The following is a 27,567-nucleotide window of genomic DNA, read 5'->3' on the forward strand; positions in this document are numbered from 1 at the left end:
GTATTTTAAGACTTCGAAGTACAGCTTTTTCAAAATCGATGGTATCTCACATGTCAGCTTACAAAAGCACATGCCAGATACTGTAGAATTGACACAGTGAAAAGTGCGATAGGATTTTGTAGATTCGATACGATAAAAAGGACAAGACGGGTCTTAAAGAAAGTTGTCATAGGCTCTACATGAAATGTTACACGAACTTCCAGATTGCTGTACTTTAAAGTGTAACATGAACTCAGTTGCCCGGCTGAGGATCATGTAGCCACGCAAACTTGAAGCTGAAATCGGCACCTACGATCGTCGTTAATTAAACCCCTTAAAATATGTTTTACAATAGCAAAAACAACTCAAGAGTGCACATACCGATGTGAGTCAATGAAATCTCCATGACGTAGATGAGAAGAATAAGCAACTTGGCCTGAATGATTCCCACTTGATTCTCTAACACGAACGAGAGTTGACGCGTGGGTAAAAATCCAAGGCTTCGTTTCAGAAAAATCACCGCCACGATCAGTGAGGCAAATTCCAGTGAGCTGTAGACGAGCACGTGGGAGATGGTCGTCGCCAACTCAGAACTAGAAATGCTCGCCAATGCAGGGTAGTAGGCGCGGTTATGCAAATTATACACAATCACGTGATGCGCACCTGTCAGTATAAAAAAAAACATTAGAACCACATTCAAACTGCAGCGTTTCTGCTCAAATACTTGCACTCACAGTACACAAGCGGTAGCACCACCTCGACGTACTCCACAAGCACAATATATTCCGTAACGAAGAGAGCTCGAGCACTTTCCCGAATGAACAGAGCTCGTTCGTTGTGTGAAAAAACTTTGTCAAGTTCAATAGAAAAATCTGAATCTGACGTCGATTTCGGAGGTGGACGCGTTGTTTGGCTCGAAGCTACAGGACAAACGCGAGTTCCCAGAGATGGCTTCCGCGTTTGGCTTGGAGCTTTGTCGTTCATTTCGTCGTGCTCCAGCTTATACGTAGAGATCTCGTTGCTTGTTGTTGTCGGTGTACTTAAGTTGACCCAAGCTTCAATTTGACTTCTCCAAGTTGGATGCGATATATCCGACATCTGGTTTCTGGTTTCCGACATTTGCTGCGTTTCGAGCGCAATTAGCCGCATTGCAATCTGCACAAAGTTCTCTTTACCTGCAGGGTGGCCTTTTGGTATCTTGTCCATGAGCCTTTTCACTCGTTTCAGGAGTTCTATCACGTCGTACATTGAAATCCAGAAGTGAAGCAGGTCCACTGTCATGATCGTGACTGTCGAAGCCTGGGTTGAGGCCACTTGAAGCGCATTCGCAATGTACAGTGCATTGAACACTTCGACGTTGAAAATTACAGCTTCTGGTTTCAAATCGTTGTGACCGACAAGTGCACGGCTCACCCAGTTCTTGGCGATCAACTTGATGATTGGCAGTACCACGACAAATATCGTTTGATGAACACCTGTAAGCGACGTGAATCCGAAGATATACATGGGGTAAATTAGTGTAAGGGAGATCTGGCAGTTCAGCACTGTGGTCTGTTGCTCCATTTCCTTTTGAATCGACGGGTCTGCCTTGAATTGAGCACCCCAGAAAATTGCGAAACATATTCCATACACGATAATCGATGGTGGTGATGCCAAGAGCATGGTGAATGGGACTGGGAAAACGCTCGCTGACGCTACTGCAAAAAGGGTTAGAACGGCTGCCCCCGCAGAGAGCACAGCCACCGTGAAAACATGTCGGGTCTTCACAATGAGAGCAGGTACATTTTGACCCATTTGATAAACCATGGATCCTACCATGAGGCCCGTAACAAAGCCAAAGCGAATCAGAAAGACCCAATTGGCTTGAACTCCATCTTCCGGTGCTGCTAGCGGGACAGCTTCGACCATTATTGCCAGTATAAGGCATGGGAGCGGCGACAAGAACGCCACAGACATCACTCGATAAAGACTCGCTGTCTCCATGTAGCTGTACAGCCGACTCAGTCTCTCCACGGAGTAGCGACCATGGAATTCCACTTGCATGGCCATCCACGCAGCCCAAAGGCGACGAAATACGCTCCTAACCTTTCTCATTAGTCGCAAACAAATAAAATAAACATAAATAGTTTTGTCGGTTGAAGCGATATATTTTTTTACTTATTCTAATAAATTTACGTCCAACATACTTCACTGACCTACTAAGGACCTTCGGAATTCTGCAAGTCCGTCTTGCAATTCTTCGTCGTCTTCTTCTTCATCGTCGTCATCTTCATCATCAGAGGTAAACGCAGGGAACCCTGTTGACAGAAAAGTAGGCCCTTCTTCAACGATACTACCACGAGTCTCCGGTTGCAGACGATGGAGACGAGAGGCAAGCGCGCTGTTAATTTTCTTAACTGCGTCCACTTGATCTCTCGACTCGCTTAGAGAATCCTGAAGCTGGTGCACAGTGCGTTGTAGCTCTGCGTTCTGAGCAGCGAGACGCTTCGTGCCTTTATCCTTGTCCCCAACACCGTCGAGTACACTTTCCAGCTCAGCCAACTCGTCTGCTGCACTCTTAGCATCCGCCTTGACAGACGCGAGCTCGGCTTGAAGAGAGCTACGTTCAGCCAGTTGCGCCTCGAGGTCGTCCAGTGGGCGGTTGTTGTTGGCTCCTACCAACTTTCGAAGTTCTCTTGAGAGCTCCAGGGACTTAGCGCGGAACATATTTCGCTCTGTAATCAACTTGACCTGTTCGTCTTGTAGCTGGGAGATTTCGAGTTGCTGGTCCTTGATCTGTTGCTGTAAGTCGCCTGCACTAACTGTAGCCACAGTACCAGACCACGCATCACGTTCCCAGCCAGATGCAGAGCTCACAGTCGCGTCTATAAGGCCCTCTCCATCCAGGAACTGAGTCTCCGTTTGAACTCCTTGATCTGTCATCTCTGCTGCTCGCTTAGCTGCCACATGGAGCACTTGTTGCAGCTCTTCTCTGCACTGTGCATGTCTGCGCTCTTCGTCCTCTAACTTGGCACGTAACGCTTGAATCTCTCGCGCTTGAGCGTCACATTGTCCTGGAAACTTTTCAAATTGTCGAAGCTTCATTTGCTGCAGCTCGATGCGATTGTCTTTGACTTCCAGCGACGCAGTGACCTGCTTAGTCTCCTGTTCCGCTGTCTTCAAAAGAACCGACATGGACGAGAGTTTCTCTCGAAGCATCGCGATCTCCTGGTCCTGTGCTGCAAGTCGACCTTCAATGAAGCCATTGTCACCTGCGATACTAGTGCTGCTCTCACCGAAGCCATTTTTCATGGCAGAACGCGGTGGCGTTGCTACTGGAGTTACATCAGACGTCGGATCTCCAGCATCATCAGGCTCCAAGCCCACGAGATCGCTGAGTCTCGCACTTGACACGGACGTGAAGGAGCCCTCACTTTGTAAGCGTAGACGATTCTTCATCGCAGGAGAGGGTACCGTGCCCGAGGACGGAGTGGTTGCCGGTGATCCTGTATTGCTCGCTGTCTCGGAATTATTAGCAGGTGACATGGCTCCTGAGTTCGAGCCAACGGATTGAGATGCAGTTAATGCTGGTGGAGGCGCCACTGCAGCGACAAACGCTGGGTCCATGAACAGATTTCTCTCGTCCGCTTGCGCTTGTGCCTCCTGCTCCGACGAGACCACGCGTGCTCGAAACTTACGGATCAACAGCGTCATAATGTCGCGGTTCTGTCTGTTCTGCGCCACTAAGAAGAAACACGACAAGGTTTGGAGTTGCGCCTGTCGTTTCTTGAGGTCACACACGTCACCTTCGCGGTTACCCAGAAAGCCACCGAACTCCTGGACCTTCAGTGTAAACCGTAGCTGGTCAGCCGGATCCAGTAAAACCTGAAGAAAAGTGCTGTACGCCGTCTTCACCACCACACCTCCCTCGTCCTCGTCTTCTGATATCTTGACTAGACTCACATCATCTGAAGAGATCTTGATCTGGAAGCTGTCGTGCTCATTACTAGCCAACGTAGCAGAGAACGATCCTGCTCCAGCTTCAAGCAACACGTCAACGGTATTCCCCACAGCTGGATCTAGTACTAAAGCACTGGGCATTTCCACTACACGTTTCAACTGAGGAAAGCGCAACGACTCGCACTGAAGCGATAGAATGGCACCCACGTCGTCCACGGACGGGAAGTATGGACACCGCTTGACGCCCCTAATCTGTCGAATCTCCATCTCCGGCGGCGTTTTCCTAAACCACGTGAGCGCGAACTCGTTCACATCGTCCTCCAGCACACCCACAAACCTTCCTCCTGTCGTCACGGCGACAATGGGCGTCGAATGCAACACGTCAGTATTTGTATTCACAGGCGCTCTGCGATGCCGTCCTCCCGTTGAGCTGTTGTGTGGCTTGAGAGCCAGATCATTCATCCAGCCTTTCACCACGCTCTTGTCTTCTTCAGGTCGCGAAGGTTTGTTACCCATCATACGAAAAAGGTTCTTCTTCACATTATCAGTACCCACTTTGCCCAACGAGAAGCCGAATTTCCCTCCATTTGACTCTGAACTGGGCGACGGTGATCGCGGCGCGTCATTAGTGAGATCGGACCCGCTCGTCTTGTGCTCAAACGACCCGGACCTCGTCATCTGGCTCAGTCTCGCGCCCCAGTTACTGCTGGACGGCGACATTGGCGGTAATGGGCCACTCGCGTACTTTCTTTCCGGTTCTATGGGCTTCTCTTGTGTCAATTTATCGTGTTCCTGTTTATTCTTAAAGAAACAATGGAACGTTAAAGTTAATGGGAACGTCGCCTCTTTGGCCGTGGTGATGATCTCTGCGAACACCATCTTGGTCACATCCACTGCGTTAATGAACACCAGCTCGTCACCAGGATACACGCGTCCAGAAGCTTCAGCGTCGGCCTTTGAGCCGTCAGGTTTTCGGCGAAATCCTTTCACGAGAGCTCCAGTCCCGTCGTCTCTCGAGTATAAATCTACGTACAGTGGACCTGGGGAGGGGTACACAACGTGCACCTTCTGCATTGTGCCTCTAGGCGACTTTAACCCTGCAAAATCGGTTATTCCGGCTAGTAAATTCCCGCCCTTGGCCAAAAATCCGTTGGGTTTTGTGTCAGCTGCTGGTCGCACCGAAATGGGCGGAGGAGGTGGCGCCATACCTTTAGCCATTAGAGCAGACTCGGAGTGTGCCGGACTGGCCTGGTAGGCCACAGTAGCTGCAGTATTGACGGCGATAGGGACCATTATAGTCGAGTTTTCCAGTCGCAAGTTCCCGGTCGATTGTGTGCGTCTATGAGCGTCCACGAAGCCGAGGGTGGCCTCATTCGAGCTGCTTAAGTCGGTTCTATTGGTTGAGAGTGATATGGGTACTGCAGCGGCAGATGCAGCCTTGGGACGGCCGATGACAGCTGGAGAGCTGTGTTTGAGAGGGGATATTGAGGACGAACTGGGTGATAACTCGCCTTCTAGGGGGTCTTTGGAATGGAGAGCGATGTTGTCGTGTTCACTAGTGTCTTGTGCATCTAGGAAGGCAGACTCGTCATCTGAGGACCCGTCGTGTGCCATGGCCGGAGAGCAGGAAGATGCCGGACGAGGCGTCCGCTCGAGAATGTGGGTACCTTTGTGCGGTGAAATATCAGAAAATCCGACGGGAAAAACCTTGGATATCACATAAATGAAAAGAGTCGTCAGTTTTTGTAAATTCCAATTAGCAATATTACGCCAAATACGTAGGTTGGACAAACCAATCTCGCATGAAAATATCAAGTAGAACTCACAATAATTCAACCTCATTCTCGCTTTTCAGAGCTTTATTATAAAACAATCGTGTTCGCGACCTCCATTTCCGTCAAAACGCCATTTCTCTCTGAAGTAATTATCTGCCAGTCGAACACGGCCCAACCTTCGTTTCGCCAGTAACCGTCTCTTGGTTGATTGAGCATAAATCCACTGAGAGCTTCTCTAGAAGATTACGTCGTCGTTCAGGGTTACGCTTGTAAGACATGCGTTTGAATTTAGCTGACAAGCAAGGTACACAGTCGTAAGCTGAAAGTGACTTGAGATTTACGTTTACGCCGAAATCGACCTTCTTCGCTGCCATTTCATGAATCATCTGCATGCTAACATAGACGGCTGTGCAGAAGACCCAAAGCGTTCTTATGAGCCTTCACAGCAGTAACGAGACGTTACTATCGCTTCGTACGAAGTCAATACAACTCATCATAACGATCGAAGCGCAACTTCAATGAGCTCTTTGTCAGCAAGACGGCACGCTGGTCGTCGCTGAACGACACTGCAAATCCGCACGTTTGCATGTATCCGAGACTTATCAGGCTGACATGAGCGTTAGGAGAGTGGTGAACTTCGTCAAGGCGGCGAGGCTCCCACTAGCCCGTCACTTCGTTCATCACACGTAACACGACGCTCTTACTGGCGTTCAGCGTCTCCGTCTGTTATAGGGCCATGCGCAGCTCCCCAGAGTTACCGTGTTGAATGTAGGAAAAACATGACAGATCACCAAACAGGCTCACTTGTGAGCCGCTGTCAAGATGCCACTCCATCTCATCTGTTGCCACGTCGTGACGCCTATCTTCCTCTCGATTATTTAGAACCATTGCCACCAAACCCCCACGTGAACCGGTTGGAGATGGTGTCGGCGAACAATGCTGGATACACGTCGATTGGTCCTCAACACGACGTGCGCTTTCTGGAGCCGGGAGCTTTGTCCGCAACTCTTCTTGTAGCTGCCCAACAGCTCGCTCACCCAGCACCTCACGTATTTCATCGAGCGTGTACCCCGCCGCAGGAGGGACACTCGTCTCAGGACGTACAAATACTCCGCCAGCAAATTATTGCATGCGTGCTTCTTCTTGTTCACTGTTGTCATCGGCTTGTTGAGAAGTGTTCTTGCAAAGTCCATCATCTCTCCAATGCCCTTTCTCACCGCAGGCAGAGCACCGGAAAATGTTTCTTTCTCTTAACTATGGACTCAGCCTTAGTACTCGCGGTAGACGACACACTTGAGACAGATCAGCTACAGTTTCCACCGTACCTGCCACCTCGCTGATATGGCTTCTTGCTCTTGCTTCTTCCGCCACGCTGGACGAAATTGGCTTGCTGTAGCCTTTCGCTGGATAGGCCGCGATCTCCACGTGGCGAATTCTGATGCTGCTCGCGGACATGCACAGTCATCTCTGCATTCACCAACTCTGCACGCGAATCATAGATAGTGAAGTCTGTGGCTTGAATTCCACGACGCGTGACGTCATCCGTAGTCTTCGGATATACTCTGATAGCGTTGGCCAACATCAACCGCCCGACGCGATGATCTGGAATAGGGTCGTTTTTTTAGCAAGGATGCGCTGCATCCGTTGGAGATCATTAATATACTGCTCCACTGTTTCGCCAGACTGTAGCTTGCGTGCGAACAGGTCGGCTAACACTATGTCTGTGTTCACTCCAGGACCACGGCCAAAGTCACAGTAGATACGGCCCCAAAGCAGCACGGGGTCCGCCTTGAGCACAATGTCCTCGAAGCGAAAAAGTACTTCATCAGAAATCAAAGCCACTAGCAATCATTAGCCTTACGCCCACGCACGTCGTAGCAATTCTTTTGAGCACGAGACATTCTATCGTCGTAACGCTCGTTACCTTGCACGAGTTGCTCCAGTCGTGACATGGCTAGCCCGGCCATGACACGCATCTTCACGCAGGATACTCTAACGGCTCGGAGAGCTTATTCCCAACGTCGAACTTCGTAACTGACTAAATCTTGGGCATCGCTGACGCCTGATCGCCCTGCTCGCTGGAAAGGTTGACGTCACTCGCAGGTGTATGAGTCGTATACGCGGCTGAGGCTTGGCCGTAATTCTGTGCGCGTGGTGGCACAAAAGCTGTCTGTTGCCGTCCCCAATAGGTTGGTGCTCCAGGCAGCCGAAGTATTTCTGAGGTCTGAACTGGGTCGCTGGCTGTCGAACGTTGGACAGGTAACGAGGTAGCCAATGGCGTACCAGGACTGCTGTTCGCTCTCAGCACAGCGGCTGCAAGTTGAGATTGAGACGCGGTCAAATTAGCCAATCCGTGATCTTGCGTTGGCTGGCGCTCAAGTTCAACTTGAGGTTTTGCTAAATGGTCAGTAGAACTGGCCTCCGTCACTGCATGTGGCTCAGTAGGGTTGGGGCTCATAGCCTGAGACGAGGCGTTATCAGTGGAATTGTCAGCAGAGGAATGCATGACGCCTCGACCCTGTTACAATACTGCTCACTGCACCAAGGGAAATACAATTGGACACCGGTGTGCAAGGCACAGACTTACAGGGACTTGAGGATGGCGTGGCGAGCCCGAGGTAAGTTTGAGAGTGAGCTGTCAGGCCCAGCGCGCTCCTTTCGAGTGCCTTGCCGCTCCTCTCAACTTATGCGAGTAATATTAGGTCGTTACCTAACTGCTATTACAGCTATGCTAACGGACGAGCAGCGGCATCGTCTCGGCAACGGCAGCGTCCGTTGCAGAACCAACTCACACAGCAACGGTAGCATCCGATGCTTTCACTGTAGCTCTGCTGCAGTATGAGATGGCGTGGCGTCTTGTCCAGGCTTAACCGGCAGCAAGACTCGGTGTCTTACTCAGGCTGAGCTTGGCGACATTACTGGCGACCGTCCACGCGGTGTCCCATCCGGGCTTCGCTGACCACGTTACAGGCATGGGACACACAAGAGTCTGCAGTGATGACGGCGCGTCGAACCCCATGCCTTGGTTGCACCCAGGCGAGAGCACGGTGCAGCGCACCTGCTTCTTCTCGTACGCAGTACGGTTTGACGACGGCGCGTCGGATATCAGGCCTTGGGCACAAGCAGGCAGGACGCAGGAGTGATGTGGAGCGCAGCTCGCCTTCTGCTCCAAATACGGAAAAAGATCACGGTCACCGAGAGCATAGTGCTGCGCACTTGCAGCTCACGTACGGCAGTACCTCACAGACCTCGTTACCGCTTGTGCGTCTTCTCTTTTAGCTGAGAAAACTCGTTTTCACGGCGGCTTTTTCAGCTGAGGAAACTCTTACTTCACCACCTTGGACCGCGCTGTCGGCCATGTTGTTGCTGCTCTTCTTCTGCAAGCAGCCGACTAGGCTTGTGTGTGACACCCCTTTTTACCTCTGGTAATTTATATTTTTGCGTTTTTTTCAAGTCGGTGAGATTGGCTGTACTGGCGAAACGAAGTTTATGCTAGTGATTGATGACGCAACGCGTTTCAAATGATGCTACCTACCCAAGAGAAAGAACGGGGCCGCTGACAAGATAAAGAAGCTCATCCTACGTCAGAATACACAGCTCTTGCGCGCTGGAAACAAGGTGGTGACACTTCACTCCGACCAAGGAGGTGAGTTCCAGAGCCAGGATCTTCAGACGCTTTGCGAAAAGGAAGGAATTGAGACACAGTACACAAGCGCGTAGTCTCCTGAGGAAAACAGTGTCGTTGAACGAGAAAATGGGCTCGTACTACCACGACTACGTGCTGTGCTACATGCTACGCACCTAAGTTGCTGTGGGGAGAGGCACTCCTCCACGTTGTTGACACGGTAAAAAAGTTGCCGACAGCTGCGCTGGACGGCATGTCGCCATACGAGGCGCTATATAAAAGGAAGTCTGCGCTGCTTTACCTACGAGCCTGGGGATGTCTGGTACACGCCCACGTACCAACAGAAAGGACAACCACGCGTGATAAGCTCGAGCCACGAGCCGAGCTGGCACTACTATTTGGATATTCGATGGATACGAAAGGCTTCAAACTGCTGGACCTGCGAGCCGGCAGTTTGCTGCAGAAACGGAGTGGTAATGTGTTCTGTCATGAGCGCTTCACCGCCTCTTAAGCCTACGTTCGTCAGCTCCTATTGAATATTTATAAGCATGGCAATGTGAAATTACCTGTCGAGATACCAGTCTTGCCCATTGTTAGCTCACTTACCAATCGGCTCTTTCCCGAAGCCGGTGATCCACCAAAATCGAACGTCTTGACCCAGCCTGTACTAGTGAGCAGTGAGCCTGATCTAGTAGCCAGTGATGAGCAAGTGGGAGAGCCAGACAAGGACGTACAGCCGTCGTCCGTGTCAACAGAGCATGTGAAGCCAAGCTGCGCTGTCAAGTCCAAGGACAAGTGCAAGCGTCGACTGCGGTCGGATGCAGAGACGTCCGGTGACGACTACGAGCCTCCGAAGGTGGTGCCTGAGGTCATTCAGCGCCGTGACCCGGCCTCTCGTCGCGTGAGGAAGCCGCCAGCACATCGGAGGGAGTACATTGTGGGATCAGTCATCAATACGAAGGAAGACAATTCAGTTTCGAACACGTACAAGCAAGCAAAGAAGAGCCAGTACTGGTCTGAGTGGCAAGCTGCCATGCAGGAAGAGTTGACGTCGCTACGTCAGCACGGAACGTGGAAGCTCGTTGCGCGAACCAAAGCAAAGCATCCGACTGTGATCACCAATAAGTAGGTTTACACGCTGAAACGAGGCGACGAAGGACGAAAATAGAGATTCAAGGCGATATTAGTGATTCACGGCTTTAAGCAACACTTTGTAATCGATTAGCTTGAGACATACGCTCCTATCATTCGCTTCGAGACTATACGAGCCGCTATTCTGTACGCTCAAAAACGCAGATGGAACATCAGGCAGTACGACGTCAAGACAGCGTTTCTTTATGGGTTACTTGAAGAGCTGATTTTCATGGCGATTCCAGCGGGATCTGAAGAAGAAGCATCAGGTGGCACTGATTGGCCAGCTGATCAAGTCATTGTACGAGCTGAAACAGGCCCTGGCAGTGTGGAACAAGACGATACATGAGTTCCTCTAAGCCTTAGGACTCACAAGACTCGACAGAGACTATGGACTTTACGTGATGTACAAGGATGGCGACGTCGCTATGCTACTAACAGTCTACGTTGACGACCTACTTTTGATGGGCCCAGCTGCGCTGCGCTCTCAAGTCGCTGTACAGCACGAGTCGAAGCTTACACTGACAAGTATGGGTGAGGTCGGATACCTACTTGGCATTGAGATTACGCTGGATGGTGTGCACAATCGCATTGTGTACAGTCAACGATCGCACATTGACAAGCTGCTGAAGAAATTCAACCTTGCGAACTCGTACGGCCGCTGGACGCCTCAAGCTACGAGCAAGGACGCTGCCATGCCCTATCGTGGGTTGGTTGGTGGTCTACAATATATAGTGTCTGACTCGCGGCCAGATAGAGCACATGTGGTGCGCCACCTTGTAAATACCTTTCCTAATATACGGAGACCCACTACAGAGAAGCGGAGCGAGTACTGCGCTACCTGCTTCAAACTAGGGCCTATGCGCTGCACTTGGAAGTCATCCCGGGGAAGGACATGGCTATCTCGGTGTTCACCGACTCCGACTACGCGAACGACCCTGACGATGCGAAGTCTATATCGAACTACATCAGGTTTTGGATGGTAACGTGATCTCGTATGCGTCCCGCAAGTAGGGAATTAACGCCCAATCCAGTACGGAAGGTGTGAGGGTGGCAATGAATGAGGGCGTGAAGGATATGCTGTGAGTTACTGGAATGTGTGAAGAGCTGACGTGGCCTGCGGCCACGCCACTACTGCGCGGTGACAATCAAGCTGCGCTGTACTTGACGGAGAAGCTCGGCAAGCACGCGAGCACGAAACACATCAACAGCAAATTTCACCTGATTCGGCATCTAGTGGAAGACGGCAAGTTGACCATGTTGCACGTGGCAACAGATGACAACACCGCGGATATCATGCCGAAACCTCTTGCACGAGCAAAGTTTAGTCAGTTTCGGTCACAGCTCAAGGTGTTGCCAATTGAAGGAACTGCTGCAGCGACTGCAGATGCTCTGCATACGCGCACAACTAAGAAATACAAGCACGGTGACGAATCCATTACGGACGCATGATCGTGAATTACAAGATCATCGGTACGATGGCTAGCTACATTAAATCAGCTGCGCTGACTAATGGAGTACTACCACTTACTGTCCCAGCCTGCGTCAGGCTACCGTAACCCAAAGAAGTCCAATCCGACGAACAACTCCGCCATTGACACTTATGAGACTGCGCTGCCACGCCAGACTGTAGCTCGGCGCGCCTGTGTCTCGATGCGCATCGTGTGCGAGGTGGAGTGTGACATACTGCCGTATGTGAGCTGCAAGTACGCAGCACTATTCTCTTGGTGACCGTGATCTTTTTTCGTATTTGGAGCAGGGGGCGAGCTGCGCTCCACATCGTTCCTGCGTCCTGACTGCTTGTGCTCAAGGCCTGATATCCGACGCGCCGTCGTCAAACCGTACTGCGTACGAGAAGAAGCAGGTGCGCTGCACCGTGCTCTCGCCTGGGTGCAACCAAGGCATGGGGTTCGACGCGCCGTCATCACTGCAGACTCTTGTGTGTCCCATGCCTGTAACGTGGTCAGCGAAGCCCGGATGGGACACCGCGTGGACTGTCGCCAGTAACGCCGCCAAGCTCAGCCTAAGCAAGACACCGCGTCTTGCTGCCAGTAACGCTGCCGGTTAAGCCTGGACAAGACGCCACGCCATCTCATACTGCAGCAGAGCTACAGTGAAAGCATCGGATGCTACCGTTGCTGTGTGAGTTGGTATTGCAACGGACGCTGCCGTTGCCGAGACGATGCCACTGCTCGTCCGTTAGCATAGCTGTAACAGCAGTTAGGTAACGACCTAATATTACCTGCGTAAGTTGAGAGTAGCGGCGGTGGCACTCGAATGAATTCAGCAACACCTACAGCCCCAACTACCATCCTCCGCAGTGGTCGTACGATCCCATAATACCGAGCTGGTTCGAGACCCCCGCCCGGTATTCCAAGTTCAGTGCCTGGCCCGTCCAGCTCGCATGAAGAAGGGATTTAAGTTAAAGGGTGTTCGTTTACCGACACCAAAATCAGTACTATGCGTGATAGTAGATATTCAAATCTGGATTTCATATGTGTTAAGACCCTCGTCTCAGGAATGGGCAGCATGATGCGGTCCGTCGATCGAGTCATCGCTGCTGAAATTCCCGATTGTTTCGGACTCATCTTTGACGGTTGAACGCATGCATTGGAATACTACATTGGTCTATGCACACTACCAAGTCGACGGGGTCGCGATGACGCCGCTACTATGCATGGCCCCCTACTGAATGACGAGGAAGAAGATCTGTCAGCTAGAGGTCACGTGGAATTCCTTGCGACCATGCTACCCCGTGATTACGGAAAGCAGCTGGGGATGTGCTGCTTCCTCGTTGCATACAACTGTTCTGTCAATCGCCGGCTGGCGACGCTAATGGGCATGCCGCTCGTTAGTTGCGCCAGCCATCGACTCAGCCGAGCAGCTCACCTCGAACTGGCAGACTACGAAGAAGAGCTGGACGCAGTGCAGAAGATCTTACTGAAGCTTCGTACTCTGACGCTATAAGCCAAACTACAGTACTGTATTTTTTTGTAATTTGTGTACATCACTTCAAATATTTCAGTAGCATTTTTTTTATTTTGTTAGAGTAAAAACTCAATTGCGACCGGTCATCCGCCAAGACACGAGGTGGGGGTCTACCTTCGCCATGCGCAAGCGCTACTTCGACCTCCTTGAGTTCATCTATGATGAACTTGTAGACTTGGTGTCCTCACCTGCGCAAAACTGCCGTCTGCGAGCTTTGCTGAAGGACCTAAAGAAGATAGAGTCAATGGCAAAGGCCGGTTCCCTCACGCGAGCTTAGGAACCACGCGGGGGAGGGAAGAGGTTCTTTCGGGGTCGCAAAGTGCTGGACAATCAAGATGACGACGATGTCATCTCCAATATCGACAAGGATGACGAGGAAGAGAGGGCTAATGGTGCTAACCGCTTTTCCGTGTGAAAGCTTGACGAGATGCTGAGCGGAGACAGTGAGCTCAAGAGATACACACATTTGAAAGCATATGGTTATACGCCGGACACGCTTCAAACCAAGCTGAAAGATCTCTACGGCAGCAGATAACTATGAGTATCACAGAGGGTGGCGTGTGGAGCTGCGAAGGAGACTGTCCCGTAGCAGGCCTTGAGACGAGGCGTTGTCAGTGGACTTGTCAGCAGAGAAAACCATCACGCCTCGACCCTGTTACAATACTGCTCGCTGCACCAAGCGAAATACTACTGGACACCGGTGTGCAAGTCGCAGCCTTACAAGGACTTGAGGATTGCTTGGCGAGCTCGAGGCAAGCTCAAGAGTGAGTTGTCAAGCCCAGTGCGCTCTGCCTTGGCGGCTCACCATTCATGTGATTTACCATAGACGTGTTGTTGATAGCATTGTCGGTTGTGATAGCCCATATGGAGGACAGCAGAGCGCTATCCGTTGACATTATCACCTTTCGAAGATGATTAACAAGGCCTAGACCCGTTTAGGAGTATTGCGCCCTTTTGAAGCCTATGGTAACGGATCGCAAGCGCCACCCACAATTGATACAATGAAGAGTAGCCACCCGGATAAGCCCAATTGGCCACATACGTCCACATATCGGTCGTAATACTGGTTCGACACAGCGTTATCTTTAGTACCATTGTTTTAAGCGCCAAATACATTTCCTACTTTCACTTGATAATAACGTGGCGATGACTACACGGGACTTTGTTGGAGGGCTCCAGCAATTCACTGAAAATGAACTTCGGCTGCTCTAAGACAGAAAATGGCTGTGAGGTTTCCACGATCCACTCAACAGGAGCACTATCAGCGTCGGCTTTAATAAACCCGCCGTGGATGCGCTGTTTTACGCTCCGACTGAGCCCATGATATAGCAATCCGCTTGTCGAGTTGTAGATACTACATCGCCGAGATACTCAATGGTATGATACTTCCCGAGATGCATTGTCATTGTTGTATTATCTTTGGTATTCTACACATGGGTTTTGCCGCTCCGAGCACAGCATTGGCATACATACGCACCGCTCGCGAATTCCTTAATGAAGCTTCAATGATCTGAACGTTTACGAGGTCTCAGCGCTAGCGTTTGCGATTGATTATGTGCCTTATGCTTGGACCTCTCCGTCATTGTTGCGATCCTTGTGGTCATTTGCAGCGACCGGCGCTAGGGAAGTCAGCAAGATCCTGTGTATCGTAATTTATTCGAATCCAGATAAGCACAACATATCGACTTGAATCGATTGAATTGAGTCGAATCGACTGACCTGTTTACCTGCAATATTTAGTATTCTACATCTACTAATACCAAATCGTGTACTCCGCAGACATGTTTGTGACTTCTACTACACACAAACTGTTAGTTGGGCTTGCAAACATGTTTAGGTGTTTCGCTCTTAAAATAATAAATTGTTAGCGCTACCTATCTACCCGTCCGCTGATTATTCATCAAAATTCTTTATAAATTTAGGTTATACTTCACACGGTTAGAGAATCGCTGAAAAGGGCATAGAAGAAAACGAGGTTCCTATCCGGTTAGGAGACAAAAGGATCAGATATTCTAACAGGAGGTTACCTACATGCTCGCAGCTGTTAGCCCTCTACCCGCGTAGAACGAATCCTCCGGAATCTTATTTATAGAGGTGAAAGCGATCCGAGGTGTCCGCAACAGACTTGGCTTCGACCAGACCTCTTTGTATTGGATAAATTTAGAAGTGTCACCAGTACGGCCCACGTCTCATGTGTCATGTAATGTACAGGAAGCGGTTAGGGTTGCAGATATAAGAATCCTCATAGGGCAGCGCTCTCTGCCAGCGGTTCATTCCGAAGCTCGCGCCCCAAGAAGAGGTCATCATTCCTGGTGTTTACAAACGAGACGTCGCTCCAGCAAATTTGGCGCGAGCTCAAAAGAAAGGGATGGACCTTCAAGAAGTCGACAGACCTCAGCAATGACCAGCACTACCTGCCTCCGGGAGGCAGCGTCAACGGAGCGAAAGTTGTGCACCTCTTCATTGGTGCGCTGTTTTACCTTTTATTATGTATCTATCGAATAAATTGTGTTATCAGGCGAGCTGCCATCGTCGAGAATGGCTTTCATTCAGCGTGCCTACGACCGAAGCGACAGCTCAAGTCACACCGTTCCGGTCTGAATTCTTGGCAACATCGCACGAAGCTACTGGATCGCCTGCCGATGTCAAAGCGCCGTCTTCGGAGATCGCTCAAACGCCCCCATACAATGAAGGAGTGGAAGAGCAGATGCCTAACCCAGCAGCTATTCACAAATCTGCTGCAAAGGAATCTAGCGCATCTAAAGACACCTCACCGGCGATCCCGAAGGTATCCTTTGCCAAGACCCGTGCTCGTCAAGCCCCACGACCTTCAAAACGTATTTGTCGCTGGAACGATAGCGACAGCGCGAATGTAGGGGCAAGCGAAAAAAATGCTGCTCCTGCCAAGTCAGGGGAAACGTCGTTGAAGTGGTACATCATGCCTTATGATCTCACTTGCTTTTCATACTGGGCTAGCACTTATATTGGTTACGTATTTTTCAGACCACTCAATTGTTGACACGACTACTGATGTCCCACCTATTCCTTGAAAAGGATATTCATAAGATGGCTGAGAGCGCTCCGAATTCTACTGAACAGTATGATTCAGATGCGGAGAACACCTCTTCAGAGCTCACACGCGATTACACGCGCTGTCATACACGACTGGGTGGTGTCCCACTTGATGATGTCGACTGGGAGAACTTCTTGGACAGACGCGACCGCTTTTTCAAAACGACGGATGACCTCGACCTGAACGTTAGTGGAGGTGATTGGCTTCATGCGCTGAAGTAAAAAATAAACATTTTTCTTGGGTTGGTGGATCTCGCTTTGTTGAATGCATTTATTACGCACAAGCTAGCAATGAAGAAACAAAACAAGACAGAGCAAACTCATGCCGGTTTCTTGTGGCACTTTCATATAGATTATCTTACTCGAACCAGCGAGGACTTCAATGCCGGCGAGGACATGGCAGACCTGATCACAGATCCCCTACCACACCAAGAACACACTCCTGAGCTGACGATGGCGATTAGTGGCGCTAAGCGACGCCACTGGCTTTGCAAGGTTTGCTTAGCGTTCGCCAGTGTAGAGCACTAGCTAAAATCTTAGGATTGGACGGGTAAAACAAACGCAAATTGTAATAATAAGAAATACATGCCCGCAAAAACTGTAGAGCTAGTTAAGTGATCCCATGTCGCCAGCCATTGTGTAATGGGGTACAATCCAGTGAGCCCCAAGTTACTTAAAGAATGACCGGTCACTCTTGTGGACACCCGAGACACTGCTCCAGGTGCTCTAGAAGCCAGTTAAGGCATAACTACTTAGGGTGATCTCTATTAAGGCAAAGTGTCACTTTAGTAGCCTCGATTGAGTGCTTTCACTAAATCTCCGATAACTCGGCATCTAATAGTCGAATTGACACCTATGAGCTAGCGTTGAAATGAGGAGTAACAGGCTGATTTTTGTGATTTTTAACAAATCAATTGCAGCAGGTGAAACGTTTTTATATAGCATTTTTTTCCGATTTCACAAGTTAGTGGTCTGGCCATTTTAGTAGCCTCCTTGACTTTATTAAAGTATCCATTTGCTCACGAGAAAGTGCAGTACAGGTGCCTGGCATGTTGGGAAATATATTCTTCAACTTCATAAAGATGAAGATGTATGACATAAATTGGTTTATTTGTTTCTACAGGCCCACTAGACCCAGACTTCATGTTAATTCGCCTGTTACCGAAGTCGTAAGTTACGACGTAGTCCAATTTTTAAGTCATAACTTTCGGCTTAATTGTTTTCTCAAACAGGAGGTGGCTTAAAAACCGCGACCCAATACTAAAATCAAGTTTGTTTTTGGTGCGAAAGGATATAAGACGGAAGCGGTTTTTGCTGTGCACACAAAGACTGTCCCAGGGGAAGGGATATATTGCGTCTTTCCAACTGTCAGCAAATGATTCGTCCCTAGAAGAGAAGAGGGAGAATTTTCAGCCCTTCAAGATTTTACTGCGTCAGCCACAAGTGAGATGCCCGTCCGAGCCAGTCGAAGAATAAAACCTTCTCCGGAAGCGTCGGCACCCTCGCTGGGTGCGCGTCTTGTGGACTTCGGCTACTTGTGGCGCCAGCTCAAGACCGCAGGATGGACATCAAAGCGCCCCACAGGTCTGTCTACCATGTGGACATACTCTAAACCATCAAGCGGCGCTTCCGAAGAAGGCGAGAGCGTTTTCTATGGTACGTTTCGCAGTTGCTGTGTGAATATGTGCTGCAACTAATATTATGTGGTAAGGGAAATAGCTGTCGTGGACCGCGCGATTGAAACAGGACTGATCCAGGATGACGAGAAATACGGTAGCTGCGAGGAAAGTGAGGATGAAGCTGATGTGAATGCAGGATACTATGAAGAGGACAGTGGCCGCGTAAGTGGCACTGGTGCCGATGGATGTGAAAGTGAATTGGTAGGAGCGTCTCAAATTGACTGCAGCTTGGCGCTCTTCGGCCAACACAGTCGATGCGCTGTTTGGGAGCGATAGCGAGGACGGTGAGTCACATGATTTGTCCCAAAACGCGGTTGCTAGAGCTGTCGAAATTTCCCAACCAGATACGTCAGACATAATAGTCGTCACGGAGCAGAGTGTCGTGATCGGAGCCTTCCAACGCATCTACATGAGACGGAGCCGGACCCAGATTCTGGAGATGAGTCGGTGGAGGAGCCAAAGGACGATCGAGAATGCGATGATCCACTCGTGCCGCGAGATCCATCTGATTAAACTTGATGAAGCCTGGGGACCGCCAAAAAGAGTACGAGTGCTTGAGTTCGGACTCCGACTACGGCCAGTTTTCGGACGACGACTACGTGGAGACTGTTCGTCCTCAACAAGATGACGACGGGTCTTCTGATGATGAGGGATCACCAATCATGGATGCAGCCTTTATCGAGTCACTGGGTGGCACCTTGCTCCTCAATCAAATGGACAAGAATGCGCCTCGGAGCCTAAAACGGGGTGCAACGTCGTCGGTTTTGGAGGAGGAAACGTCGACTTTTCGCGGTTTGGTACAGGAGACCACCCATCCGATCCCAGTACTACGAGGTAAGAAGGGCTCACCTCTTGACTTAATGTTTTATTTCGTACCGAAGAGTCTATGGAAGCGGATCACAACTGAGACAAACCGCGTCAAGAGGCAGACTGTGGACCAACGAACGCGGTTTGAGCGATCCAGGGCTCCCAGAACGGAGAACATGCAAACGCTACGAGAACTTTGGCGACGGATTCGTAGGGACGACCGGTACACGTTGCGCGAGATACTGTGCGTGGTTGGACTTCTTGTTGCTCACATGTTGAGCCCCACGCGACGTTTTTCCCAACACGGGGCAATGAGTGACGATGGCGCTCTCATGGCAGGGGATTTTGACAAGTTCATGAGTCGGAATTGCTGCACTTCGGTCCTCCGCGATATCCACTTTGCGAACAATGAAAACTCAAATCGCCAAGACCAGCTGTGGAGGATTCGAGATGTTTATGATGTACTGCAGGATGATTTTTTGAGTGCATGGATGCCACCAAATTTTATCTCGTTCGCCGAAGACGTATACCAGCTATGTCCAGACGCAACACGACTAGAATGAATATGCCAGATAAGCCGCATCGCTACGGAACCAAGATGTTTATGACTTGTGATTCTGCAACTGCATACTACCACAGATGCGTTTTGATTTTGGTTGAAATTTTAAGTCGTAAATTACGGTTTTAACAGTTTTGAGCGTGCTCTGAATGTCGTATCTTTCAGATTTGAGATCTACGTCGGCAAACGCCAAGCCGAGGAGTCGGATGAGCAGTTATTTGATCACAAGACAGGTGCTGCAGCGGTCATTCGGAGCCTGAATATAGTTCTTGCCGGTCGTGACCGAGGGCTTCGCGTTGTGGTCATTGACCGCTTCAATTCGTCCGTCGCTCTAGCCCTGCCGCTTCTCTCCATGTCTGTGTATGTGATCGAAACGATCGTGATAAATCGACTGGGCTTCGACCGTGAAGTCGTAGCGAGCCGCAATACGCGACCCCGGGGGATTGAGCGCGGATCGTTCAAGTTCCCAAGATTGGAAGTGGTGCCTACCATGGTCGCGTGCCTCTGGTGGGACCGCAAGCCAGAGAGCTACCTTGCGGAGCCTGAAAGGGCTGGGAAAGTCTACGTTCAAGTGACCAAGACTGGTGACGGACTATCAGTGCTGGATGGGTGGGGTTGACGTGCATGACCAGCTCCGTCTCCAGTTCTCCTCCATCCAGCTCTTCTTTAGATTTCGGAAGTATTATAAGAGTATTTTTCTCGGTCTGCTCGATCTTGTGCTCGTCAAAGCGTACCTCACGCACAAGAAGGCGAGCCGCCTCGCTGGCGAGGCCCCTGTAAAACGCTACGAGTGGTTGACCATGCTCCACAAGCAACTCTTACAGCTCAAGGACGAAGCCTTTCAGAATGCCCCCACTCCGTCACCATTAGCACGCAAGCGACGGCGCCCATCTTCTGGTCACACACTCGTTCAGTTTGACGACTGGGTGACTGTGAAAGGCGGCGTCCAAAAGAGACACCAGCGGGCGTGCAAGGTCTGATCGGTTTATCCTGGCGAGCTGAAGAAGTCGTTCCAGACGGCATACTACTGTCCAGACGGTTTCAAAGCCGATACCAAGCTTTACCTGTGTAGTAAGGCGCGCAGAGGTGGCGACAGGACGTGCTTTCAAGTGTGGTACGAAGGCTTTGCGTGCGGAGACGAGATCCCAGCACACCTTGGCAAGCGAGTCGTGCTGCGCCGCGCTCCCAAAAGTGTCGGCGTCCGCTTGAAGACTCGTCGTGAAATTCTCCACGAAGACAATGAGGGCGCTGACGAGGAGGCTGAGCCGTGAATGCGAAGGAGCGCCAGACGATGAAAAAGATGATACTGTTGTTTGTTTATAAGTAGTTGTTGCATTTTTCTTGATTTCTGTCGGTAACTGCCAAAAAAATGGATTTCCGTTGCGACGAATAATTTTAATATTAGTTGTTTTCGTCGGCAACGGCAAATCTATTTTTTGCCGCTGTCGACGAAAAGTATATTTTTATTCCGAATTTTGTTTATTTTTATGTGGGGGCCCTGCCAGCTGGAGAGCCCTCCTTAGTTTCCCCCAGATGATGAGTGTGCTCATTGCTTCATAAATGTGACGTCCTTTACCATATGCTCTGTGTCTGTTCCTCTTTTAGCATGTCAGTCATCGAAAAGCCCCGCTCTATGTGTGCATTCGCTTGCGTTTTCCCGCAATTGTTTTATGTTCACTCTTACAAAGTCGTAAGTGTCAGTGTCCGTGTCGTTTAACTGGCATTCGTTCTTGAAACTCAGGCTTCGATGGTGCAATCCAAGTTGATGACGCTTTTCGTGTATGTGATGCAGATGCCGATAGACCATCTTGGTGAGTACTGGTGGGTGTTTTCCGATTCAACCAAACGTGTTATACAATGATATTGCTACCAGGAACCGACTTTGGGGTTAACCCCTCTGTTACGAACGTCGTAAGCTACGACTTTAAGTAGGGCGACAGTCGTAACTTACGACGTAATTCGAACCTTCAAACAGAAAATGGCTCGAAAAAAGAGGATACGATACTTTAACCAAGTCAAAGTTTGGTGGCAAATAATATAAGCTGAAAGAGGTCGATTCGGCAAATGTAAAAGAAAGGTTGGGGGAAGGGTAGATGTGCTGCACCGAACAGAATGATGAGTGGTCGAGGGCGCCGACTCGAGCCACTGATGTCTCATTCAAGAACTTACCACCATGGCGAGAGTTCGATCAAGTACGCGGACAATGAATCAGCAGTTGCCAGCACGATGGACGTGCGCGCCATCGACTTCAAGCATCTCTGGCGGCAGCTACGCGCAGTGGGATGGACGTCGAAGAGACCTTCCGGTGGACTTGCGAAGGAGTGGACCTACACGTCGCCGGACGGGAGGTCGCTCACTGGTGCGAAGTTCGTATATGGTTATGTGGTTTATTTGTCGAATTTATATTACTTGTCTAGGGGAGGATGCTGTGGTGGCTTATGCCATCGAGTCTGGGATTATTGCTGAAGAGAGTGGTGACAGTGAGAGGGAGGTGGGTAGTGATGAGATCGTGCCGGTGGACGTTACAGTGACCCCCAGTCGGAAGCGGAGGATCCGTTGGAGCAGTCGGATCGCGAGATGGTCGTGGGGGCGTTCCAGCGTCTCGTGTCAGGCGCCGAGTCGAGCAATTCGGACGACAACGATGATGGTGGCGCCAGTCTGGAGAGGGAAGGTGCAAGCGTGTGTGGAGATGGGACTGTGAAGGTTGACTGCCGTGTGGCACACATCTTTCGGATGAGTACGAAGCCGTCGATTCTAATGGCAGCGACAGGAGCGACAATAGTGGCGACGTTGTCATCGTGAGGCGTGAGTACCCCGACGACACACTTAAGGCCGATGAAGGCGTTGCTCTGACGACGCATTTGTCGAGGCGTTAGGTGGCAAATTAACTTTGGAGTCGATCGACAAGGCCGCGCTCCGTAGCTTTGAGTGAAGTCCTCCTTTATCCATCATCGAAGCCGACAGTGGAGGGTACCTTCGACTGTCTACGGACGTCGCCGTACCGATCAGCGAGCTACAGGACATTGCTGATTCTCCCTTGCTGCTTCTATTTTACTTCCTACCAAAATTATTGTGGGCTACCATCACCAAGGAGACAAATCGCTACAAGAAGCAGACGGTACACGCCAGAGCTAAGCGAATTCGACAGAAGCAAAGGAAACGCACTGTACCAGCCCCCGAGGCGGTTAAGCAGATCGAAAGGCGATTGCGCGTGGAGGCTGCGTACGAAACCCATGAGATACGCAACGTCATTGGGCTCTTAGTGGCAAGAATGCTGAACCCAATGACGCGTAGCTTATCGCGGCACCGAGGACGGTGCAATACCTGCCGGCAACGTTGGCAAGTTCACGGCTCGAAATCGCTGCACGTCAATTTCTCGAGACTTCCAATGTCGTGAGCAACAAAGCCCCATGGATTCGAGACAAATTGTCGAAGCTACGGCCTGTTGTCGCCACGTTGCAAACTCGGTTTCGAGCTGCTTGGTCACTCGGCAGTAAGCTCTCGTTTGACGAAGGCGTACTACCAGCCACGCCCTAGCGCAACACCACGCGGATGTTTATGACCGACAAGCCCCACCGATACGGAACTAAGTTGGTTATGGCTTGTAATTCTGTGAGTGCATACTGCCACCGATAAGTTTGTTTGGTTTAATAATTATGTCGTAACTTTCGGGTTGAATTATAATAATAAGAATATTTTATTACGTCGAAACTTACTACTTTAGATTCGAGGTGTACGTCGGAAAGCGTGAGACCGAGTATGGTGATCAGCAAGCAGTCGACGAAAAGACGGGGACTGCTGCAGTGATTCGAAACATGAATGCCGTTCTGGGAGACCGATCACAAGGGCTTCGATAGATAGTAATCGACCGATTTTACTCTATTCCACTGGCTATTCAGTTTCTATCGATGAATATCTATGGGGTGGAAGCGATCATGGTCAACAGACTGGGGCTCGGCAAGCAAGTTATTAAAAAAACTTAAAACACGTCCTCGAGCGATTGATCGTGATACTTTTGCGTTATCTCGCTCCGCCGCGATTCCGACTATGATAGCTGGCCACTGGTGGGACCAAAAGCCGGTCCACTGCCTGGCCACGGGTCCAGTCATGGCAGAGGACTCTATTCGTCGCAACTTCAAGATGATAGGGCCGTCTTGCGTCAAATGCCCAAAGTTGGTTACTGATTACCCAAGTTGGATGGGCGGAGATGATGTACATGATCAAATCCACCTGCAGCCCTATTCAACCCAAACGGCTTTCCGTTTCAGAAAGTATTACAAGTCACTGTTCATGGGTTTCATGGACATGTCAGTCATCAATGCGTGTCTCACACACAAGGAAACATGCCGGATCAAGAGGCTGGTACCAAAAGATCGTGGAGAATGGTATATTCTACTTCATAAGCAATTGATGCAACTCAAGCCGACGACTTCATCGAAGCTACTTCCCCTACACCTTCTCCTATGGCTTGCTCTCGCAAGCGCCGCCGAGTAGACGGGCACTAGCACATCTAGTTCAACGATTGGGCCACCGTTTCAGGCATCCAAAAGCCCCGGCAACGCTCTTGCGAAGTATGCGCTCTTCTACGAGGGGATCGAAAAAATCCTTTCAAACAACCTATTTTTATTGTGAGGATTGCTCACACGCAGATGCAAAGTGCTTCCTCTGCCCCAAGTCGCGCCATAGCTACGGAGGCGTGCGCAAAACATGCTATCAGATTTGGTACGAAGATCTTGATAGTGGGGGCTTCCATCCCAGCATCGCTCGGCAAGCGAGTCGTCTTGCGACGATCAGCAAAGGCTGGCACCCGAAAACCAACTCGGCGTAAGCTACTCTGTCAGCAAGACGGTGAGGCCGATAATGAAGAGGATCAGCCAGCTCATTAATCGGCAATCGTTTGAATGCGTCTGGACAGCACTTAGCTTATGTAAATATAGTTCTTTCTCTGTTGTACCAGGACCTCTACGGATGTGTAAATAGTCATCTGCTTCGACAAAAAAAATTACTTGAAATTCGTAACTTATGGCTTTTCGTGATACGACGTAGCTCAGAATATCTTCTGACAGTTTATAGCGGGAATCCAGTGTGGATAAGACACATCCATACAAATAAATATACTAAAATAAAGTCGGTGCTTACGACGTAAAATAGGAGGGGTTAATGTTTAAAAATATGAAGCTAAAAAAAGAGACCAGTTTACACAGAGGCTATATATGGATCGTAGTCGTGAAGTACCTCGTACAAACCCTTTAGAATGGTAGGGAGTCATCAAAATGCTCGACAGCGTCTCTGGGAGGCATGGATTTCGCTTCAAGTGGAGAACCAAGGCAGCTATTCGATTGAGCGGATTCGACAGCTTGGATTCTACATGAGCGGCCTCAAAAATCGACGAATTCTACTGGCTTGTGTGCTGACTCCACTGCCGTGCCTTGTGTTGAGCTTGTTAAAACAGATACCACCACTCTCTCCAGCTGAAGCCGGAGTTTACAAAAATGGAGTTTACATTGCCCGATCATGGGTTATACTCTGCTTTATGGGTGCTTCAACGCTAGTCCAGATGGGCCACGGAGCGCCTCGTCTTCAGTTGACGAGGCTCCAGATAACTAGGGTTTCAATACTGGCAGCTACAGCTTCCGTATTCGGTCTCTGCGTTCTGACCGTCTTTCCGCTCCCGTTTGGCTTACTTATCGCAGGTCCACCTTTCGTTATCGTGATTGCTATTTGCTTCACATACATCTCTGGACCCCAATGGAGAAGTGATCCTTCGATCTTGGTGGATGTTAAGAGACAGCTCGTCATTTACAACTGCCAAACGATGCTTCCCTTTGTGTATCCTTTGTACATATTGGGTTTTGTATCGCTTACCGGCATGCATCAAGTAGTTTTCGTCGCCGTCTTACCGATTATCCAGATTATCGCCAAGAATTGGATCAGCCGTGCACTTGCCGATGATGACCAAAAACCTCAGTCTGTCGTCTTCGTCGTTGAAGTTTACAACGCTCTTTACGTATCGAATGTTCTCCAGACCGCTTCTTCTTGGACATCCACAGCAACGATCATAGCAGTAGACCTCCTCCAGTTTTGGGTCTCAATGATTGACATCGTCAAACGTCTTGACGAAGTGAACTTGCTAATGCACAAGATCCCGCCAGAACACCCGAGTGCAAAGGAAAACTTTGTCCAAATAGCTGTCCGTCTATTGAATATTGATCAACATCAACACTGCATTGATCCAGCGATGGCTGGCGACAGGAAATCGTCCACAGACGTCGCGAACAGTAAAAACGACAGCAATAAAACCACGCGGGAATCGTGCAGAGCAACCTGCCAAGATGGAAGCCGCAAGCAGAGATTTATAATACTTAAGAAGACACGAGTTCTCCCTGTTATCGCACCTGCCAGGCATCAGACCAAGCATCATCTGGCTCCCATTATAACTGTGGCAGCGGAAGACCCACAGGCTAAGTATGACAGACTTGAACTGATATTCAGTCGGAAGGAACGGGCTCGTTTTGTCCAAAGAAGCGCTCATCTCCTCTTCATCATAGAGTATTTCGTCCTGGTGGAGTACGTCGAAGTGGTATTGCCATTCATATACTGTAAGATGTCTAGCGTTTACAAACGCTATTGGACATATCGATACTAATGCGAAGTCTTACACAGGTCTGCATCAGTTCATACTATTCCACATGCCCAACAGTGCCCATTACCCGGCATTAGCTGGATTATCGAGAGAAGAGTTCACGTCCAAAATGCTTAGCACACTGCTCTACAGCTGCTTCGAGCTCGGCTCATTTGTTATGCTGATCGTTGTGCTAAAGCGCAAGCTCGGGTATTCCAGCTTGCAGCAGCTAGCTTTCGTTCTGGATGTGTATGCCGGTATCGTTCAGACGAAGCTGAACTTGGTATTCGTCTACATCATGCAAGTGTCGTTGGATCACAACGGTGAGTGTCTTGAGAGCTTGTAAGAACTGAATCGAGATTAACAAACGCTTGCGTGTGAAAGGTGCCGATTTCTCGTTTAAGCTCGCGTGGCTAAACTCAAAGCGAATCCACTGACGTCTTGGTGAATAAAAACGCAAGGCATAAACTCCCAATTCCTAATACCCTACCTAAAGTAGTACACGGGAATCTGGAACTCTTACTACTTTTCTTACCAATGGGCTCTTGTATTTAAAAAGCATCTTTCTGTTAAAAGCGCTTACTTCGATCCAATGAGCCTGCGCTGATTCTATGTCGTTTCACTGGAGGATTTTTATAGTTTCTCTAAGGACCTGCTTTAAATAGGATCTAAACCAGAAAAGCCTTGGCACAGAAATCGTTTTCCTGGAGAATGTTCAAATATTACTAGTATGGCAGCATCCTCACGGCGATTGGTCGCCACGGTTGCTAAGGGGCCAATACCGAAAAATTTATTATAAAAAAACTTTTGGGCACCGCCCCCCCAAGCATCATATGCAAATACATAGGTTGGAGCACAACAACAATTTTTTTCATTTTGAAAAGCTACAGTTGACAGGCCCTTGTTGCTACCAGTTGCGTCGCTACAGAGGAGGTAAGTGTGTACTGCTGGTGCGGTGAACGTCCTGATACGACAGCACTCACGCTATGTTATGCTGTCAAGATATTAGCTGTGCCAAATGCCGAACAAGGTCCACGCTAGGGGCTCACAACCAGAAAGAAACCTCAGTTCAAACCAATGCAAGTATCCTGGTTATTGTCGCAACAAGAGGGCATTCAAGAGGAATGGAGAACGCCACTGGCTCTGCGCTGAACATCGCGATCATCAGAATACTATGCAGCGTGATCGCTACCGGAAAACTACTAAGAAGGATGGCAAGAAGGAAACAAAGAAGAAAACTACGGCAATCAAAAAACGGAAGATCCAGAGTTCTACGTCTTTGAGCACCAAAAAAAAGGGATCAACTCCTGCATCTACGGCTTCGATTGAAGATTCCTGTTCAAGCACAAGCCGTGATAACGTAGTTGTGGAGCATGTCGAGCTGGATGTAC

The 27,567-nt window shown here is 49.7% G+C and overlaps 5 protein-coding genes across 5 annotated transcripts; 3 read left to right on the forward strand and 2 right to left on the reverse strand.

Annotated features, from left to right (window-relative positions):
• Window positions 1–232: 232 nt before the first annotated feature.
• On the reverse strand, window positions 233–1,887 carry PITG_12918 (uncharacterized protein; the record flags this gene model as incomplete). Its single annotated transcript, XM_002900428.1, has 4 exons — window positions 233–288; window positions 361–642; window positions 714–1,545; window positions 1,795–1,887. 4 exons carry the CDS (start codon window positions 1,885–1,887, stop codon window positions 233–235), a joined length of 1,263 nt encoding a protein of 420 aa, XP_002900474.1.
• Window positions 1,888–2,166: 279 nt separating this feature from the next.
• Window positions 2,167–5,588, reverse strand: PITG_12919 (uncharacterized protein; the record flags this gene model as incomplete). The annotated part of the gene is made up of 1 exon (XM_002900429.1): window positions 2,167–5,588. The coding sequence occupies one exon, from the start codon at window positions 5,530–5,532 to the stop codon at window positions 2,167–2,169; it is 3,366 nt and encodes a 1,121-aa protein (XP_002900475.1).
• A 9,880-nt stretch (window positions 5,589–15,468) lies between these two features.
• PITG_12920 (uncharacterized protein) lies at window positions 15,469–17,037 on the forward strand (the record flags this gene model as incomplete). The annotated part of the gene is made up of 5 exons (XM_002900430.1): window positions 15,469–15,497; window positions 15,668–15,903; window positions 16,014–16,309; window positions 16,492–16,705; window positions 16,862–17,037. 5 exons carry the CDS (start codon window positions 15,469–15,471, stop codon window positions 17,035–17,037), a joined length of 951 nt encoding a protein of 316 aa, XP_002900476.1.
• A 7,771-nt stretch (window positions 17,038–24,808) lies between these two features.
• On the forward strand, window positions 24,809–25,742 carry PITG_12921 (uncharacterized protein; the record flags this gene model as incomplete). Its single annotated transcript, XM_002900431.1, has 2 exons — window positions 24,809–25,664; window positions 25,717–25,742. 2 exons carry the CDS (start codon window positions 24,809–24,811, stop codon window positions 25,740–25,742), a joined length of 882 nt encoding a protein of 293 aa, XP_002900477.1.
• Window positions 25,743–25,792: 50 nt separating this feature from the next.
• On the forward strand, window positions 25,793–26,613 carry PITG_12922 (uncharacterized protein; the record flags this gene model as incomplete). The annotated part of the gene is made up of 3 exons (XM_002900432.1): window positions 25,793–25,832; window positions 26,218–26,499; window positions 26,561–26,613. 3 exons carry the CDS (start codon window positions 25,793–25,795, stop codon window positions 26,611–26,613), a joined length of 375 nt encoding a protein of 124 aa, XP_002900478.1.
• Between the last annotated feature and the right edge of the window lie 954 nt (window positions 26,614–27,567).

The sequence above is a fragment of the Phytophthora infestans genome, genomic scaffold, assembly GCF_000142945.1.
Source record: "Phytophthora infestans T30-4 supercont1.25 genomic scaffold, whole genome shotgun sequence".
Lineage (NCBI taxonomy): Eukaryota > Oomycota > Peronosporomycetes > Peronosporales > Peronosporaceae > Phytophthora > Phytophthora infestans.